General features: G+C 41.9%; 1 protein-coding gene across 8 annotated transcripts in view; it reads left to right on the forward strand.

Annotated features, from left to right (window-relative positions):
* Positions 1–20,720, forward strand: part of tnk2b (tyrosine kinase, non-receptor, 2b) — a 107,650-nt gene that overhangs the window by 65,485 nt on the left and 21,445 nt on the right. For 6 of the 8 annotated variants that reach the window (XM_034215455.1, XM_034215462.1, XM_034215461.1 and 3 more), the window contains 5 exons: positions 13,044–13,221; positions 15,312–15,382; positions 18,780–19,049; positions 19,705–19,857; positions 20,347–20,510. In XM_034215455.1, coding sequence (XP_034071346.1) covers positions 13,044–13,221; positions 15,312–15,382; positions 18,780–19,049; positions 19,705–19,857; positions 20,347–20,510 — 836 coding nt within the window. Of the gene's footprint in view, positions 1–8,676; positions 9,245–13,043; positions 13,222–15,311; positions 15,383–18,779; positions 19,050–19,704; positions 19,858–20,346; positions 20,511–20,720 lie in introns of those variants that run through there. The other 2 variants (XM_034215459.1, XM_034215463.1) reach the window with 2 other exon arrangements.

Raw genomic sequence — 20,720 nt, forward strand, 5'->3', positions numbered from 1 at the left:
TGAGTGGTATAACCTGAATACAGTGGGACTCCCACATAAGGTGATAAACACTATTCAGAGTGCAAGAGCTTCCTCCACCAGGTCCCTCTATGACTGTAAGTGGAGGGTGTTTGAGGAGTGGTGCCTTCAAAAAGGACACATCTCTTTTCAATGTCCTGTCGGGGTGATTCTATCATTTCTACAGGACCTGATTTGATAAACACAGAGCTTTCTCTACGATCAAAGTGTACCTGGCTGCTATTGCTGCATGCCATGTGGGCTTTGAGGGAAAGACGGCTAGCCAACATCCCTTGGTCTGCCGTTTTATGAAAGGGGCTCGCAGGCTCCTCCCTGTTTCCAGGTCACTGGTGCCCTTATGGGACTTGGCAGTGGTTTTAGATGGGCTCACTCGACCTCCATTTGAACCCCTGGAAGAAGCTGACATGAAACACCTGTCACTGAAGACAGTGTTGTTACTGGCTCTGGCATCTGCCAAGCGAGTCAGTGACATTCATGCTCTCTCTGTACATCCTTCATGCACTCAGTTTGCCCCGGGGCAAACGAGAGTGTTGCTGAAGCCCAACCCTGCCTTTGTACCTAAGGTGGTTGGCTCATGTACCCCCATTGACATTGAGGCATTTCCTCCGCCACTGTGTTCCTCTGAGGAACAGCGGCCGAATTTGCTGTGCCCAGTCCGTGCTTTACGCACCTATATGGACAGGTCAAAAGAGTTTCGATGCAATGACCAACTCTTTGTATCCTGGGCTAACCCTCATAAGGGCAAGCCCGTTACCAGGCAACGGCTCTCCCACTGGATTGTGGAAGCGATTGCTCTGGCTTATACGAGTCAGGGTTTGCAGGCACCAACGGGCCTGCGTGCTCATTCTACTCGTGGACTGGCTACATCCTGGGCTTTGTTCAAGGGTGTTTCCATCCAAGACATTTGTGCAGCAGCGAGCTGGTCCTCACCGCTCACTTTTGTCCGCTTTTACAGGCTAGATGTCTCTGCTCCAAGTGTGGCCCGCGCAGTGCTGGGCCCCGTGTTGAGACAGGGTTCTACCTGTTAAGTTCTGGTTGTTTTTGGTGATTTTCGAGATAAGCATGTCTAGCAATACGGGAGTTTCAATATCCCATAGTGAGACATCGAACGGAGTGTTATGAATGAGAACTATAGGTTACTTACGTAACCCCAGTTCTCAGAGTAACATGAAGTGAGATGTCTCACCAGACAGCCCTTCTTGCTAAGGCGAAGAGAGAAGAGGTGCTTATTTTGAATGACGCTGCGACGTAGCGCAAGCTACTTAAAGGGTGGGTGGATTCCCTGACGTAGACGTCAAGATCACCAGCCAATCAGGATTGGCGTAATGAGATTGATGCTTCTGTTTGCATACGCGTTGAGGCGCATCCCATAGTGAGACATCTCACTTCATGTTACTCTGAGAACTGGGGTTACGTAAGTAACCTATAGTTTTTGTGCTCTGCTCTGTGTGTGTCTGTTCGGTGTTTGTGTGTGTCCGACAACGGCATTTGTTTTCAAATGACCATGAACAGTAATTGACACACATCTAGCCAACTCCATATGTATACATGAGCATGGGCGTAATTTCCACTGGAGACAGGGGGGACATGTCCCCCCCACTTTTCAAAATCCCATTTGTGTCCCCCCACTTTTTAAATGTGTTATTATTTATTTTTTACGCAAGCGGTCATCGTCACGGAGGAGCGTCTGTGTGCGTGTGGCACGAGCGCATATTGTGAGAGAGAGAGAGATAGAAAGAGAGAGAGACAGAGAGAGAGACATATAGAGAGTTACAGAGAGTTACAAGGGTTGTTGTTAGCATTTGGTGCTAGCTCTGAGCTATCGGAGATTAGAAGCTGTTTCAACAGTAAGGAGAGCGAGAGCTCTTTCCTGTCGGACTTTGAGAGACTGAGAGAGAGAAAGAGAGAGAGACTGAGAGAGAGAGACTGAGAGACTTACAGGGGTTGTTGTTAGCATCTGGTGCTAGCTCGGAGCTAACGGAGATTAGAAGCTGTTTCAACAATAAGGAGAGCGAGACTTGCACATGTATGACTTACTCCCACCTCTGGTCTCAGGTATCATCACTGTGCGACCAAAACTCAGGGCAGCGAAGGCAAGCAAAGACAACACACAACTTCACTCTACGGGGCCAAAACGACAAATACGTCTTACCTTTGCTGTTTTCTGATCAAAAGTTGTGTTCAACGGCTTTAAAACGCATATAAACGTTGCTGAAGGTTAATCCAATGTCTCTGTGTCACTTTGAAACGATTACTGATAATCCATCATCATATTTATGGCAAAAAGCGTAGTTTTCAATAGAGCGTAACCCAGCTTCTGGTTTTGGGCATGCTGGCTGCACATCACTCTCATTCACCAATGGTAATGTTTAGATGGATTTAGGAACTTCCCCTTGATTCTATTGGCTCTAACGGTTAAAAAGAGGTGTCAATCACCCAAATCGACCGATGGGTTCCAGAGATATGGCAAATACACCCAAATGACCCCAGAGGTGGGTTTTCTTTTCTAAACCTCTCTAAAAAGGTCAAATTCCACTTGTTTTGCATCGATCTTGATACAGGGTACTTATTATATATTATAGTTTGGATTCCTAAAGCTTTTTGTCTACTATCCCATCATTCAAGGGTGGTTTTCATGATAAGTAATGGGGGTTTTTTGGACGGAAACTATAATAAAAATTGTTTTACTATGTTCAATCTGAATTTACTTTAAAATAAAAACATCTATATTGATTCTGAATGTTCTGCATCCAACTCACAGGTTTATCATTGCTTTGAGAAAAAAGATTATGAATTTACCCCTATAGTCATTTGTTCTGGGCATGTCATTTTCGAGCCTGAAACCTGAAAAGCAGGCGTGGTTAACAGGTTAAGAGGGACCAGCTATTCTTTTACAATTCATAAAGCCCTTCCACAATTTTTGATTGTGGACATCAGAGTTTGAGCATTGTAGTTTTGGGATTTTAGGAGCTGCTCATGTTTACTATTACTATTTTTGGGCAGACTTACAGTACATAGGAATTACAAGTATGATTTTTGATAAAATGTGTGTACTGTACAGTAGTTCCCATCAAGTGTCCCCCTGTGTCACGATAGACACCAGGACAGAAACTAAGGCGGTCAGGAATAACACATGCTAATAAAATTAGCAGGCAATATGCATTGTGTCACTATTTATGTAGGAACCAACAACTGTGAACACCTCATAATGACAAAATAGAGGTAGATTGTGACAGTGAGCGAGGGAGTTTAACTGCAGAATTGTAAGATTTTAAATATTTTCAGAAAGATAAGAGGTTTTACTTTGCAGTCATCACTTATAACTCACCCACCCAATGAATAAGAGCTGAACATAAGTGACTTAATGTCATTCTGTGGAGTCTACACATCCATCTCCCTGAATGCTCCATCATAAGACTGGTCCTACCTAGTGGTGTCACAGTGGAGCTGCAGGTCAACATACTGACCATTAATCGTATATAATCTCCTTAGTGAGAGGCAGCTGACAGCACTGTGACACATTCTTTCCACTGATATAAATCTAACCTAAATTCGTTCTGTTTCCAATAAATGGTTTATTTTCAGACTTAAAGTGCATTCTGGTAGTTCATGAATCAATTACAGGCTTTTTTCCCTGCTGCTGATTTTAAGGAATTCAAGCTGTTTTATATAACCTATTTTTCAGCCTGACTTGTTCCTATATTCAATCTAACAATACTTTCCTATTTGTCATAATGGTGACTGAGTTTTTTAGCAGAGTTCTTGTGGACTTGAAGGAATTTGTATGCAATTAATGGCATAACTCACTACAGGGAGTTGTTTCCAGGCTCTGTGTGTGTGTGTGTGTGTGTGTGTGTGTGTGTGTGTGTGTGTGTGTGTGTGTGTGTGTGTGTGTGTGTGTGTGTGTGTGGTGTGTGTGTGTGTGTGTGTGTGTGTGTGTGTGTGTGTGTGTGTGTGTGTGTGTGTGTTCTTTTTTCTTTCTCCTCTTAAATCCACAACGTCACCTCTGCGTCTGTGAGAATATTACCACTGGTGGCTGTCAAGTCAAGAGGAATCCACACCTACATGGAAAATAATGGACTAGTCCTATTGTTAATGGCAATGGAGGATTCAAAGGAACTGCTCTTTAATCGTCACACACATACTTGTACACAGCACCGCACACACAGTGTCTCTGCATTTAACCCGTCATACTATTAAGAGCAGTGTGCAGCTATTATACGAGGGGCCGATAACTGGTACCATTCTCCTTACTTGGTCCAATCAACTGGCTACCTTCCTGTTCCCAAGCCATCTCCCTAGAGATGCCGCCAAAGGAAAACGTTTATCAAAGTGTACATTTTTCAATATGATTATTTTAAATGTTTGATTCTTTCTATTTCCATTATCAATTAGTTTTCATTCACTCTTCCACTACCAAACTGAGAATTTAAATAGCCTCATTAATTCCCATTAGATATAATATTTAAATCATACTGTATATAAAGACCTGATTGCATCTGAATTGAAAGAAATTCTCTCCACCACTGTTTTGCGGTTTTGATTTATTACAGCATAAAAAACTCATCTGGAATGAATAACATTAAATGTTTTTCTTTTTTTTATGGTCAATATCGTTTAATCCCGTTTTAGCTCTTATTTTCGTTTAAGTTTTGAATAATAACCCTGGAATACAGACACAAACACACCAGCATCCTCTTAAACAAACCATCTTAAACTGCACCACATGTTCTTCAGATATCTCGGCTCTCCCGTCTTTAATTAAAGCGACTAGATTTATGACAACATCCTAATTTCGTTGTTGTTTTTTCCTTCCTTCTCATAAGTGAACCCACCGACCCACTACTCAATTCCTTTCCTTCCTCTAGTAAACACGAAACTTCCTAATCAAAAGCAGAGGAGAGTAGAGAAGCAGAGAGTGCGACAGAAGAAATATCTAGAAGCAGGAGGCCAAGTCGAAACGCTGAATAGGTTGATTAACTAGCAAGGAACAATGAAAAACCTGCAGTATTATAAATGCAAAAGTGTCTGTCAAGAGACAGAAGGAGAGGGGCCTTGCTGCTACAGAGGGTCCGAAATGCAGCTGGTAGGGTTTGTTTATAGTCAGCAGAGGGGGAGAGAGATAACATTTTTGGAGGATTAGAGACAGGAAATAAAAGGCAGCACCAAATAAAGAAGGGGAGAAGGCTGAGAGAGAATGAAAGAGCAGAGATTAATGAAGGAGGGGAGGAGAAGGGTGAGGTGAGGACTTTTATGATGCGGTGGTGAAACACAGAATCAATGAGTGGGGGGGCCTGGGCCAGGTTAAGTTAATTGGTTTCTTGCATTATACTATAAGTCACCCTCTGCTAGACAACTTCTCCCTCTGTGATTTATATCCACCAGTCATCAGGCACTTTTCATTGGCTCTATTTGAAAATGATTTAGTGTGTTAGATGTGTGAATGTTTATGCAATGCATAAGTGGATTCAGTCTGCTGCTACTGGGCTGTGACGGTTTGTAAGCCACACACTGCGATCTTTCAACTTGCTTTTTAGATTAAAAATGACACACAAGTACAGTTATATCTTTTATGTCATACTCATATTTAGTCATATTTATAAAAGTCTCACTGTCTATACTATAGACAGTGAGACTTTGACAGTGAGACATGGGGGTACGCGGACCCCTAGGGGTACATTGGAGTACTGCAGGGGGTACGTGAGATTTATTTTATGTTAATGAAAAAAAAAAAAAAAAAGTTTGAGCAGTGTGGGTTTTATATTAACAGTTACACATATTTCAAAACGCGAAGTGTAATAACTGCAGTTTGCCTCCCTGTCAGAATGACAACGATCCTCAGTGAAGCTCAAGCCCATGTTTCTCACTACATTGTAAGTACAACTTATTAAAAAGATCAGTTCAATGCAACTAATGTCGTCTCAGTACGGAGCCCTGGAGGGTTCATAGAGAGAAAAATAAATAAAACGTGGCTACGTTTTACTTTCTCGTGCGCACGCTTTAGTAACTCGTGCGCACGCTTTAGTAACTCGTGCGCACGAGTTACTAAAGCGTGCGCGGGAGTTAATAAAGCGTGGCCTCGTTTTATTTAAATTGAGGGATTCCTGTCCGTGACTCACAGTATCTGCTGCCCATGGCTGTTTTATAGAAGGAAAACCTCCTTCACTTTATGCAATCTCGGCGGCACCAGTGGCCTGTACTACGAAGCAGGATTTGCTATTTACACTATTCATTCATGAAGTATGACGCTGCGCTGTCAGCATGCATCTCCATCGCGTTTGTTAGGGTTAGTTAAGCCGGGTAAATCGAACATATCCAGGTCCAGGGTCTGTTGAACTGGCTTCGTCGTACAGGGCACTGGAGGCAGTAACGTGTAACTCAGCAGAATCTGAGAAGAGCAGCACCAGCTGCAAAGAGCTGTGCCTTTTACTCTTTACTTCACTGCGGTTCCCTTCATTAGAACCGCTGAATAGAGATCGAGGCTGCTACGTTTAACCACACACACCTATACACACATCGAACTACCAGAGTATTCCCCCTCACTTTATGAAGGAGATGTCCTGTCAACCGGGGGCGCATGTGTGTGTGTTGTGTGTGTGTGTGTGTGTGTGTGTGTGTGTGTGTGTGTGTGTGTGTGTGTGTGTGTGTGTGTGTGTGTGTGTGTGTGGTGTGTGTGTGTGTGTGTGTGTGTGTGTTGTGGTGTGTGTGTGTGTGTGTGTGTGTGTGTGTGTGTGTGTGTGTGTGTGTGTGTGTGTGTGTGGTGTGTGTGTGTGTGTGTGTGTGTGTGTGTGTGTGTGTGTGTGTGTGTGTGTGTGTGTGTGTGTGGGGGTGTGTTGTGGGGGTGTGTGTGTGTGAGAGCTCCGCGTGCGTGTTCTTGTGTATCCGACACCACCGGCATTTGTTTTCAAATTACCACGAACAGCACACGCACATACACACACACACACAAAACAAGGCCACGCTTTATTAACTCGTGCGCACGCTTTAGTAACTCGTGCGCACAAGTTACTAAAGTGTGCGCACGAGAAAGTAAAACGTGGCCACGTTTTATTTATTTTTCTCTCTATGAACCCTCCAGGGCTCCGTATCTCAGTGTTATTGCATGATGTTAAAATTGGTTTGCCATGAATTTAGTGATGGATTCTAAACATTTGAAGTGTAGCATTTAAGTGTTTCTCAGTTACAAGGTTGTTGTTTTAATAAATCAGACTCTGATGGTGCAGCGCTGTACTGTACCTCTTTATATAGGCATTTCTTCCCTAACAAATTGTTTTTGCGCTGATCAGGGGGTACATGGCTGAATCTTTTTTTCAAAAGGGGGTACATGATTGAAAAAAGTTTGAGAATCACTGGTCTATAGTGTGTTATATTTAAACTGCCATAGTGTATTTACCCAAATATAGTGTTCATACTTTTAAATACTAGCTCTGTCATATATGTATCTATTTATATAATGCCTATATATAACACTGCACTGTACTGCTTCTTTCACACTGCTGGTTAGAAATTACAATAAAGTTCTTGTCTAATCTAAAAAGTACTTAAAAAGTACATTAAATTGCTTTAATGTGTAGCGCTACAACTGACTTTTTTAAATGATCAATTAGTCTATTGATCATCTCGTACTTTAACTGATAAATAATTGAGTGCTTTAATGCTTCTCTAAAGCCTAAGTTAATACAATTATCCAACAAATTAGCTGTTTTTGTCCAATCATAAGTTCAAACCCCAAAAAATGGTTAACCCTAATGATGAGCGTAACCCCAATGTTAGACCAAGCCATACATGCATTTGACTAAACTCTGAGAAGCTGAAACTAGGTATTTTATTTGGAAAATGACTTTAAACTGATAAACTAATCAATCAATCATTTCAGTTGGATGGTGCTTGAAGTTGGCGTCTGGGTTTGTTGAGATACTCTTAAAGTCTTAAAGGTATTATTATACTTTTTAGTTGTAAGACCTCTTTATAAATATTCCCATACACACTTGGTCCTTTTAACTACCCCCAGATTGTACAGTATAACAAAAGAGTGTCACAAGTGTCCTCAAAACCAGTGGTTCCAGTTAAAGTCTAACTAGAAAACCCCAAAAGTGAAAATGTATTGTGGCGGTAAATTCTGCAATGAGCAAGAAGGGATATGAGAAGAGATCAAGTGGTGGAAAATGGGAAAAAGAGGTTGTGGGCCTGGGTATTCGTGTGTGTACTTGGGGGTTGCATCACAGGAAACAAGCTCTCCATCCTGCAGTTGAATGTGACCCTTTGGCCCTGGATCAAATGCTCCTTGGGGCTGAATACCATGAAGCCTCTGTCCTCCGCACCACGCACTGCTCTGCGTTGCACGGACTGCCGGCCTGACTGCAGGGGGGGGGGGGGGGGGGGGGGTCAGAAAGATAGAGGGGGGGAGGGGGGAAAAGGGGGTACATTTTGGGAGAAAGTTGCATAATCACACTTTGCTGTTCTCTGTAACCGAGCAGCGCCCTAAAATGTGAAACCAGAGACAGTCACTCGGCCTGGCTCTCACGTCCGACTGGCAAGCGATTCAATCGGGGAGAAGTCGCTCCTATTTTTAGCCCCATGCTCGATGGAGGGATGGAAAAGCAAACAGACAGTAGCTGCACGCGCAAAGACAGACAGACAGAGAGGGGGAGTCTGTGTCTGTGAGGGAGTGAAAGGAAGGGAGGAAGGAGGAGTGACTTATTTCTGAAGTTTGGATCACTGGCTCGCTGCTGTCTGAAGGGAACACATGGCTGTGACTGGCACAGGGCAAAGCTGAGAGCATTGATCTGCTACAAACAGCAGCTCTTTACACATATTTTCCCAAATATTAAAAGATCATTGTAATCTCTTGCATGCTGAGGTGCTGCATGGATGCCTGTTTGCCTTCTCGAGGGAGCTGACCAAACAAGGGGCTTACAGGACTTTTGCCCCGCCATGGAATGTTGGAGATTTGCTTCCAGGATCTTAGGAAGTTTTTCTTCTTGGGTTCTGGGCTTTGGATTTGAGGAGCGTGCACGCTTCTTGGAATCCCCTCATAGACTGGAAACGTCAAATTGGAAGGACTGTATCTCTGGTAATGGTATAAGAGACAAGCAGCCACCTCTGGCATTTTAGAAGCACACATTTCTTTCTATTTTCATTCATCCAGACGAAGGAATTCAGGATGCGGCGCTTTGACAAGCTGAAAAAGTCATTCCCCTTCCTGGCACACTTTCACGTATATCGAGTAAGTCTGGTGTCTCGTCCGATGACTGCTATCCCTGGTCCATTGAGGATTTTTAACATTATGAAATATGACATGGACTTTTAGTAACTTTAGTCAGAATCACGTGGTCCTCCCAGATGTTTGGACATAGCGTTTGTATTATGAATATCATGTGTGTGTGTGAGCTCTCAGCTGGACTAAGGGCCATCCTCTGGGACCGTTGTTGTTATTGCAGCAGGATGTTAGAGCAGAATTGATCTGATACAGGACATGGCTTTGGCCAGGAGTGTGTGTTGTGTGTGTGTGTGTGTGTGTGTGTGTGTGTGTGTGTGTGTGTGTGTGTGGTGTGTGTGTGTGTGTGTGTGTGTGTGGTTGTGTGTGTGTTGTGTGTGTGTGTGTGTGTGTGTGTGTGTGTGTGTGTGTGTGTGTGTGTGTGTTTGTGTGTGTGTGTGTGTGGTGTGTGTGTGTGTGTGTGTGTGTGTGTGTGTGTGTGTGTTGTGTTGTGTTGTTGTGTGTGTTGTGTGTGTGTGTGTGTGTGTGTGTGTGTCTCCACTACCATGGGGAATGAGTTCAGGCCAGAGGCATTTCTCAGCAGGGACATCATGTTGTTGTTATTCCGCATCTGAACTCCTACATCCATCTCCCCTTTTTCTGTATCAAACTTGTTGTTTCTGTCGTGTGTATTACTCTGATTTTGTACTGGGTACTAATTGGGTTATACTTGTCACAGTTCATTTTCCTTTAAACATTTTTAGAAAGGTTTGACATGACATTATTAAGAGCCCTAATACTGGCCCTTGATGGATTCCTCAAACTCCTGCCACAAGTCACACTTAAAGGAGTTTGGACGTAGTGTTTCTCCTGCTGACCTCACACCTCCATAACGTGATTTTTCTTCTGCATTCCATTATAGAAAAAACAAGATAGCCAGCTCAAGATGTCTAATATATGACAAGATAACAAAAAACATACAATTTTCCAAAATGTTATTTGCTATATTGGTTGGCAACAATACATGATCTTTGTCATAAGACACAACCTATCTGACCCACCTTTACAAGTGGACATTTGACAACTGTACACAACGTCTGAGCAGCACCTGTCTCCAAAAATCTTGTTTTAATGAGTTTTGTAAATTGGTTAGCAAGTTGACAGAGTAATCTGATATGAGGAGCTCAAGCACCTTGATTTTGACCTCTCATGCCTCAGATATGACACTGTCATGGAAAGAGGCCCAAGAGGAAGCTGACTTGCGTTTTTGGCACCGTCAAGTGAAATAACACTTGCATGTTGACTGCCAGGGAAGACCAGACTCTGGACTGCAATGTGGAGGACAAATAAAGTTACGCCCCATATTGGACGCAAAAACAATATTTTGATTTGATCTAAACTCCTAATTGTGGTTGAAATTATTGTGGTAGGAGAGCATTTGGCATAGTTGAGGGCGAAGTGGAACAGCCAAACAGACGGTTGTATCGTCTTTCTCAGAGTAGGGGTCAGGCATGATGCAGCAAAATGCAAAATATGGCGACGGATTCAAGTGACTGCAACTGTAGTTAATCCTAAAGCCACAGGCATTCTGTGCATCCTGCTTCTCTATGAAGTGGATCTCACAGGTTATTATATTATATTGTGTTCGGTTGATAATGGGCTTACCTGCTAAGCTCGAAACGGAGGATTTCTCTTCAAGTGGACTATTTTCCATTAGTGAGCCAAAGCCGCATGTTTAGACATGGCTAAAGAGATATCAGCTGACCCAGTTTAATGTGCATTGCAATGAATTTGTATCAGGATACGGACATCTGGCACAACCATCGGGGATTGAGTTCTCAAACGGCCTCATTGCATCCCAAATTCATGGGAAAATCCACTCTGAAAAAGGCACAGTAGACACAGTAGATGCCTTTTTTTTTTACAACCAATATTAGGTGTGTGTTTGTGTGAGAAAGAAAGGCGTTCTTTAACTCTACAGGTCATTTAGCAATAGAAAGTGACCTCTAACCGAGCCCATTAAGACGCTTGAATGACGGAAAGGAAGCCACGACCTCTGACAATTCCCTCTGGACCTTGTAACCTGCCTATCCCAGCACAGGAAGTTCCTCATTCACTTGGTGTAATTGCTACTCAGTGGAGTGACCCCTACGCCCCGGAGCCTGCACCCCTCCCTGTCAGTCTCTGCAGATTAGGAATGTTTGTCATTTTTTTGTGACACTTCCCCCAATGAGTATGGGAACAGTACTGTGGAGCAGTGTGAGCAGGTGTAATTCAGAAGATGAGCTTTTGAAGTGGTTTATCTTTAAAGTTCTTTACTGGATTTACTCTCTATTCAACTGCGATGTCCTTTTGAAAAAGCCCATCAGGATTTAAACGGAATTGCATTTAAATTGTCTTAGGTTGTTATATTAAGAAGACTGTGACTGATGATTTTTTAAGGGGGGTGTTTTGTTTTGACGTTGAAGATTGATGGTCTGACTGTGTCTTATGGAGGAGTGTAGTACAGTGTATATATTGTGGTCAGATTGTTTGGGAGCCTCCCGTTTCTCTTTACTGACACTTATGGATACCAGATGTGTGTTATTCATCTCATGTATCAATCTCTTTTTGTTTTCAAGAGCAGTTATATATATATTTTTAATTACCCTTTCCACTGCCGTTTGTACGGTGGTCGACAGGTGCAAAAACACTTTCATTAGGAGTAACGTGCTGTATGTTGGCCAACTGTCACTGTCACTGAGTTAGTCTGTTTCATAAAAGTAAGGGTTTTGTCAGTATACTTGAAATGACTAAGTTAGCTATGTTAGTTAGCTAGCTTACAGCAATCTGTATTATATCGGAAGTAATCATCTTTCGATCACTTCGTTAAAATAAGCCAATAAAACATCCATTCGAGTTAAGTATTTTGGGGACGGCGACAGTTGGCCAACTTTATAATCCCCAAACCTCAACAAGCACTCCGTAGTGTCCCCGTTTCAGTTGTGTTTTGAGTTTCTGGTAGCCTTTTTTGTATTTGCAGGTTTCGTTTATACAGTGCTTTTAGTAAACGCTGGGCATGTTTCGTCAAATGGTCTAATGTTTTCTAAATGCTGCGAATGCGTTATCAAGTTGAAGATTTTTCTTCATTTGCACGTGTTTTGGCCCATTTGTGTTTTTTTTATTTGTATAATTTTTTGGAAATCGCTGCGCATTTCTCCTAATGAAAGTGTATCGGGCCATTTTAACGCGTTTGTACCTGTCGGCCACCATAGTTTTGACTAAAAGGGTGTTAACACCAAAATGACACAAGATCTATGTAATCAACTATTTATTACTAAGTAAATAAGTGTTGTCAGTTTTTGAACCACTGACGAGCAGTTAATGCTATATTTAGCCCAACATGACCTTGTTTATGTGAGGCCAATTAGGCCAACCCAGTCTGCAGTGTGTGCTTGTGTGTCAAAATGTGTGTGTATTTTTGAGTGTATAGGATAAATAGGGTTGATGGATAGAAACAATAAAAAAATAAGCTGCAGAGCATTCAAATGTTGTTTTTAGAATTTGAAATTCAAGCGTTATGATTGAAGTTCTTTACTATTCGCTGCATCCCTAAATAGCATCTAATAACTTGGCTTGTGGATTTTAAGTCCAAGCAGGTATTTCAGTGGGCTGTAACAATTACTGGAGCGCTCAGTTTCCTCTCCTTTTTTTACAGAAAAGAATAGTTGTATTGTTTCTCAGTGACTTTCTATTCAACTGTATTCAATAGCTGTGGGACCAAGCATTTAAGAATGTGTTGAAAGAACATTGAACTCAGTTTCCTGTGCTCTTTGTGGGTCTTTTACAGAAACTGGGCAGTAGCATGCAGTGTGAAGAAGGCACAGAATGGCTGCTGGAGCTGCTGATGGAGGTGCAGCTGCAGCAGTACCTCCTACGGATCCGAGATGACCTTAACGTTACGCGGCTGTCACACTTCGACTACGTCAAGAATGAAGACCTGGAGAAAATTGGCATGGGTCGACCTGGTGAGAAACTGTGTGTGTGTGCAGGTTGTTTTGTACTTGAGAAAGATTGTTTGCACAGTATGAGTTCTTAAACATCTGTGATCAGTCTATTCAAAGGCCAAATTCTGTGTCAGTCATGCTAGGCTCTTGAAAATAATCTTAACCACGACAAAATTACACTTAAACTGAGCATAAAAAGAGGAGCGGTTGCTGCTGTGAGCAAATTGTTAATGTCCAGGATTAAATGCCTCAACAACATTGGTATTTCTTTCTAAACATTGGTTCTAGTGATGGGAATTTACGGCTCTTTGAAGGGAGCCGGATCTTATGGCTCCGTTCCTTTCCGAGAGCCGTTCAAAAGAGCTGTTCAAAAGAGCTGTTTTTTTTAACAACGGGGTTACTAACTGGCAAATTTGCATTCAGAAAAGCAAGTTTCCTCACTTTTTAGGACTTAATGCGATTTCTCCTCTCTGAGAAGATTTGTCCAGTCTTGGAGAATATTTTCTCCGAGTGAACGGACGTTGCCACAATGCAAAGCCTTTTCACCATGGTGAGCCTGGGGTATAGGCATTGAACCAACGATAAAAACAACGGCTCTTACCAAGTAAGACTCGGTTCCCTTCGTTCTTACCAAAGGGCCGTTCAAAAGAATTGGATCGTTCGTGAACGTAACATCACTAATTGGTTCTAGGGCTGCACATAGAGAACCGCAGTGACGCATCCTAAAACCCGGAAGTAAACTTCTTCCGGTTCCTTCGACAAAAATGCAATGCAATTTCTCCATAGGATTTTGGAAAATAGCTCGAAATAAGGTCTGTGGTTGACACACATTTAAGAGACGGATAACGTTTTGTTCAGCTGGATAATATCCACATGTCTACCCTACTTTTATAATTTTCGAATCAAAAATGTAATCGATAGATTTATGATTCGAAAATGATAAGAGAACAGTCAACCACAGACCTTATTTCGAGCTATTTTCCAAAATCCTATGGAGAATTTGCATTGCATTTCTGTCGAAGGAACCGGAAGGAGTTTACTTCCGGGTTTTAGGACGTGTCACTGCGGTTCTCTATGTGCAGCGGTTCGCTATTTCATTGATAATGAATCAATTCAAATACTTAATTAATCTCAGATGCAAATGAGGTTTTATGCACTATATAAGAAGAAAATAAATAAATATTTATATAAACACAAGTTGAAGTAAAAACTGTGCAATAAAAGTCCTTGTAACCACAGTGACAGCCTCTGAGGCACAGCATATTACAAGGCTGGATGTCTTCAACAGCACCCACCCTCTTAAGACTCTCAAATTTATGAAAAGCAGAATAATAACAAGTCAGGTCAAATAATAAAGGTTGAAAATCATACAAATATAGCAGGAGCAACTGCAAAAGGCTGCATGCACGGTTGGCGCATGTGCACTAAATACATGTGACATAACAAACACTGAGCTTCCTGCCATCTAAATATTTTAGCATATTGCAATAAAAAAAACGTGATTAGTTGTACAGCCTTAACTGCTTCATTAAGGGCGCACTCAAGTTTTACTTCTGTCGTCTGTAATGTGCTCAGCATAGCTCGAGCAAATCCTCCATCACTAACACCCCTTATTTCATTTACAACCGGTAATTGGCCACAATAGGAAGGGACTCTTAAGTCACAAGTCTATTGTGTGCAGTGTGATGTTTCAAATCCAGTCACTGAGGCCCTCAGGGGCTCCTCTACTGAGCCGCTTACGACTAATTACACCCACTTCTCCTGCTCGTATATTCATCACTTCTTTGCTCACTGTTCTGTAAGCTCTCCATATATATTTTGTATGTTGTATTTCTTTATCTCCTATTTCTTTGCATATAGTATAGTATTTGTTTCCCCTTTCATAATACATCTAGGCGTGTATTTGAATTTCCTCCAATTATGTGAGACTACGTTGAATTTGAAATATTCCACCTTTCGTATATGATACCTTCTATAAGGTAAATTCTTAACTGATCATAAGATACTTCCTGATGCTTAAACCCAGAGAGATAAGCTGTTGTCTTTGTCCTTTGGATCATCTGCTGACCTTCACTGAATTTTTCTTGTTCTTTTTTTTAATTTTCCTAAAGGACAGAGACGACTGTGGGAGGCTGTGAAAAGGAGAAAAGCCATGTGCAAGCGCAAGTCCTGGATGAGCAAGGTGACAGACATAGACAGGAAACAAACACACACACACACACACAGTACTTATATATTATGGTACAGGGTATGCTTAACGCTGTGTCGCCATGGTCTGTATTTCCGTCCTAGCGTAGACACACTCATGAACAATATGGCACAAACTTTCCCCTTGCACAGATGATATGATCTGATCAAGTTCATCCCTTAAAGCAGTGGTTCTCAAAGTGGGGGGCGCGCCACGAGAGACCAGGAGGAAAAATGTTTAAAAAAAAAAAAAGATTTAAAAAAAAAAAAAAAATCATAATTTTTAAAATTATTGATTCGAAAATAATATGATGCAGTACAGTATTATTACGTGTTGAGAGATGTATCCATAGATCTCTTCATTTTGCTCTCAAAGTGCACCAGATTGATGCATTTAACTTCAATATTTAAAAATGAAATCTTCCCGGGGGAGCTTGCCCCCGGACCCCCCTATGTGAGGTCCACACACCACCTATAAAAATAGCACTTTACCCCTGCTAAGCTGATTATCGAGCCTTCATTGTAACAGTCACACTGTGTATATGCGTGGGGAATGTTGCAGTAGAAAATTCTACTGTAGCGACCGGTACATTAATGGGAAACCCTAAATGTTTGAGCACCCTCTATGAAACGTCAAGCTACCTGAGCTACTGAGCCTGACTATTTGTGTTGGGGGGGCCCGACTTTTTTTTTTCTCCAAAGGGGGGGCCTGACAGAAAAAGTTTGAGAACCACTGCCTTAAAGAGACAGTACAGTAGTGTGAAGGTGCATTCCCATCCATCTCTTTCTGATTTCAACTTGTGCATTAAAAACCTGAGTGGAAACACAGACAATTAAGACAAATCTAAAATCTTGAAATATTACAAGAATAAAACCTTTTTTATGCTTAGTTACCACTTAGAGATGACCCGCCCCTTAGACTACCATGTTTAATGTGGTGGAGCGCTAGCCAAGAGAAACATGAGTGTTACGTAGTGATGTCACTATGTTGCGGAATTTAACAAAGGAGTCCAATGGAGGCGTTTCAGGAAGGGGGGGTGTGGGAGAGAAACTCCCTTTGAGAATTTAGCGTTTTCAGACCATTTACATGCACACAAAACGACATAACACACTACAGGAAAGGAAAAACCCCAAAATGCATGAAAGGGCTTCTTTAAGAAATTGCAAAACATTCGGATGGAAACCTTGCTTATGAAAAAGTTAAAGCAACCTTATACACACGCTCATGGAATATATACCTAAACACATACAAGGTTTAAAACTGAGGCAGTAGGGAGTTTGTGTGTGTGAGGGTGTGTTTTTGCTGTTCTCAGTTGAAGTCTCAGTGCCCAGAGGACGGTGCTTGCCTTCTATAATTACACCTGTCCGTTTCCGCCTCTGGCACCATCCTCTGCTAGAGCAATCTGCTTCCTCAGCCCCCTACATGTGTGTGTGTCTGTGTGTTTGTGCATGTGTGTGTGTTCACGCGCTGCCATATTCAGAATCTTTTGAATGTCGAGCCTCCTATTTGAAACCACACAGCGACCACAGAGATGTGGTGTTTTTAAAAAGGTTTGCGGCATTATGTCATGTCTGGTCCGGTGTGAATGTGAAACCACACACCGCTCGCTACTGTTTATATCTGGGCCAGTCAAATATGTCGGGCACCGGGCATTCATCGACACCTCTTTTTCACTGACGGTGCTGCTTCTAAATACTGACCTTTGTTTGCCAGCCAATAATGACAATAATAATGACGTTGGTCTCATTCAACTTTCTGGGGAAATGAAACAACATTGACTTTAATGTATTGCTTTGGAATCTATTTGCTTTGCCTTTGACAAAAAAAACCCACCTGTTTCAACTGCACCTTTGCTATAAGTAATATATGTTGTTCAGTTGTGTACACTTAACGTCATTAATGTTTCCAAGAATTTCAAACTGGCACATAAATCACCGTCAGCATTTGTACGGTAAACTATTTAGATCTGGGTTGTTCTTAGCATGATGAAATCATTTTAGCCATCAGACGTCATCAGAGTAAACCATCTGAGCAAACATTAAGGTCCAGTCGGCCAACATCCCCTCCTAGGACGCCAATTTCCCACGGAGCAATGTTGACGGAACCCTTGTTTTTTTCCGTGAAACAGTTTTATGTAGTGTTTTTACAGGTTTATGTACATTCTTATGTTGGCAAACTGTCTTATTTAGGGCCTCAAAACAAAGGTTTTCATGAATGGCTCTGCACAGAACACACATTGTATTGGTTAAAACTCAGGGGAAGCTCACCTACAAAAACACACATGGATACATTCAGGTCACTTAATCTAATCATGCTTCTTAATGAGTACTTCCTAACTGCTAAGTCATTCCTGCTCTGTTAAGCCAAGAGGCTGGAAATGACTCTATCTGATAATAATGATAAGTGTGTGTGTGTGTGTGTGTGTGTGTGTGTGTGTGTGTGTGTGTGTGTGTGTGTGTGTGTGTGTGTGTGTGGTGTGTGTGTGTGTGTGTGTGTGTGTGTGTGTGTGTGTGTGTGTGTGTGTTTGTGTGTGTGTGTGTGTGTGGTTGTTTGTGTATATGTGCTTCTTTCGTTACACATACATAGTTAGCTGACATAGCGTATCCACCATATGTTTTATGAGTACATTATTCAACGTATGTACAGATATAACACTAGCCTTAGTGTTCACTCAAGAGCTTGTGCCTGTAGTGACGCTGTCGTTTTGAGTGTATGTGCATTAGTGCTACACCCTTCAGGTCCCAGATAAGAGCCCAGGGATCACCATTTGGTTGTGGTCTAAAAATATATTGTAAAATATAGTAATACATTAAAAATAAATAGTTTTCCTTCAGGATGACAAAGAAAAAAAGAGTGTTACATAGAGTTTATAATTGATTTAGCACCAACACTCCTTCTTTAGTCACATGTTAGCAACTGCCATTAACAAACGTAAAAGTTTTACACATTCACAAGTGGGGTATTTACTGATATAACAAAACCTGAAAATCTGAGATGCTTCTATTACCTTAGACCTTATTCCAGGCATCTAACTAAAAAGTATATTCTATTTTAAAAAGATGTTGACTCTGAGACAAGGGGACCGAAGTGCTAATATGCTAATGCTAATAATGCTAAGTTCTAATATCATCTATGGGTTTTAGGACTCATTCCTTCACTACTCTATTGGCCTTTTAATTACTATTCATAATTATTTGACACTATTTCACCACATTGTTTCTCCTAAACACACACACACACACACACACACACACACACACACACACACACACACACACACACACACACACACACACACACACACACACACACACACACACACACTTGTCTATTTTGCGTCCTTCATTGCAGACCCAGCTTCATGTGTTCTCTCTCTTCTGTTCCCCTGTAGGTGTTTAGCGGGAAGCGTCCAGACGGAGGAGACTTCCCCCAGCAGGGCCAGCCGGCCTCCTCCTTCCGTAAGCTGTCTCCCACCCCCCCACTGGGCCTGGGGGAGGGAGTCCTGTCCACACAGCCTGGTGGTGGTGCTCCTATGGACGGGCAGCAGCAGGCTCTGACCTGCCTCATCCCGGAGAAGGATCTGACGCTGTTCGAGAAGCTGGGCGACGGCTCCTTTGGAGTAGTGAAGAGAGGAGAGTGGCTGACGCCTGCGGGGAAGGTGGTGAGGAGATTTAAATAGTTCACTCATTAAGTATAAAGAAACTCCTGTTTGTTGATGGGGTTAATTAAGGATCTGGGGCATGATACACTGGTATAGTTATTTTACATAATGCTTGTTAGCATTTTGTGCTAATGTGAGAATACAAAAAAGCAGGCAAATCAATCTGTGTACTCAAACTGTCTTGATGTTTGAGTGAATTTTGTTTATAAATGCTTCTGCCCAAGCCTTATAAATTAATACTTTTTAAAAAACTTTTGTTGGACGAGGAATAATTACAATAAACTAACAAACTTTTAAGATTAAGGGACATTTTATGCCACTGATCTAATGAAAATATAATGCCCTTTCAATTAGTTATTAACTTCCTAATTATTTAAAATATTCATAAAATAAAACCACAAAAAACGCAACAGCAAATGCAATGTTGGTGACATTCTTATGTAAAAGGTTTTTCAGTAAAAAATAATCAAGTTCACTTGCAGTATCATGCTATAAGTAAAACGTAATCATATTCATTTGCATGTAATGTCCAATATTATTATTATTCAATAACATCATTGGCATGAAGGGCCTAGGTTTGCCATGATAAAAACATGTGGGGAAAAGGTTGATTATTTGGAATCTACTTAAACTAAATCTTGGTCCTTGTCTCCAGTTGAACGTAGCTGTGAAGTGTCTGAAGACAGACGTGCTCAGCCAGCCCGACGCTCTGGAGGACTTCATCTGCGAGGTCAACGCCATGCACTCCCTGGACCACCAGAACCTCATCCGCCTCTACGGTGTGGTGCTCACACACCCAATGAAGATGGTAGTGGACCCACAGAAACACCCACCCAAAGGGACCCATAAACACACATCAGTCAGCCTGTAGTCCAACTTAGATCCACACACTTAACACAAACGTGCTTCATGACCTCTGCCTGCTAGAATCTGATCAAAATCCTTAAGGCCTTTTTTATGCCTGGAAGAAGTGATAGAGGGAAGAAGGGAGACAGGAAGGGTGGGGAGCAAGTGGGCCGAGGACCAAAATAAAGGGCTGACATTTCAAGGCTTTTTTTAGTCATTTCCTGTTGCTTTTATTTTTTTTCCGTTTTCTTGGCCAATATTTGTTTCTTCTCTTTTGTACGTTGTAGCACTTACAATAGTTGTTTGCTTATTGATAGCTAATGTTTTTACTCCCTCCTTTAGTCTTCGATCTATTTCTAGTCACCATCATCCATTCCTCATTACTTTTGCATTTGACTGCCACGTGGCTCTTTTCACCCAAAATGCCTCTCCTCCTCTGTTTGTCCCCCAGGTGACGGAGCTGGCTCCTCTGGGCTCTCTGCTGGAGCGCCTGCGGTGTGTCCGTCCACAGGGCCCGGTGTTGATCCACACTCTGTGTCAGTATGCCGTACAGGTGGCCTGTGGAATGGCCTACCTGGAGCAGAGGAGGTTCATCCATAGGGACCTGGCAGCAAGGTACGAGCAACTTCAAACGTGTGGTCGTGTATTTTTTTATCGTGTTTTAGTCATTTAAAGGCAGTGCTGTAGCATAAAGCCTGTTTTCAAATCATCAAGTCTGTCGTGGGTCGGGCGGAATGTTGTGATTTACTTTCAATTAACGTTCGTTCAATTTTTACTTCCTGAGAACATAAGGTCTTCATTTAATGTTCGGAATTTTTAAAACTC

This window comes from Gymnodraco acuticeps, unplaced genomic scaffold (assembly GCF_902827175.1).
Source record: "Gymnodraco acuticeps unplaced genomic scaffold, fGymAcu1.1, whole genome shotgun sequence".
NCBI lineage: Eukaryota > Metazoa > Chordata > Actinopteri > Perciformes > Bathydraconidae > Gymnodraco > Gymnodraco acuticeps.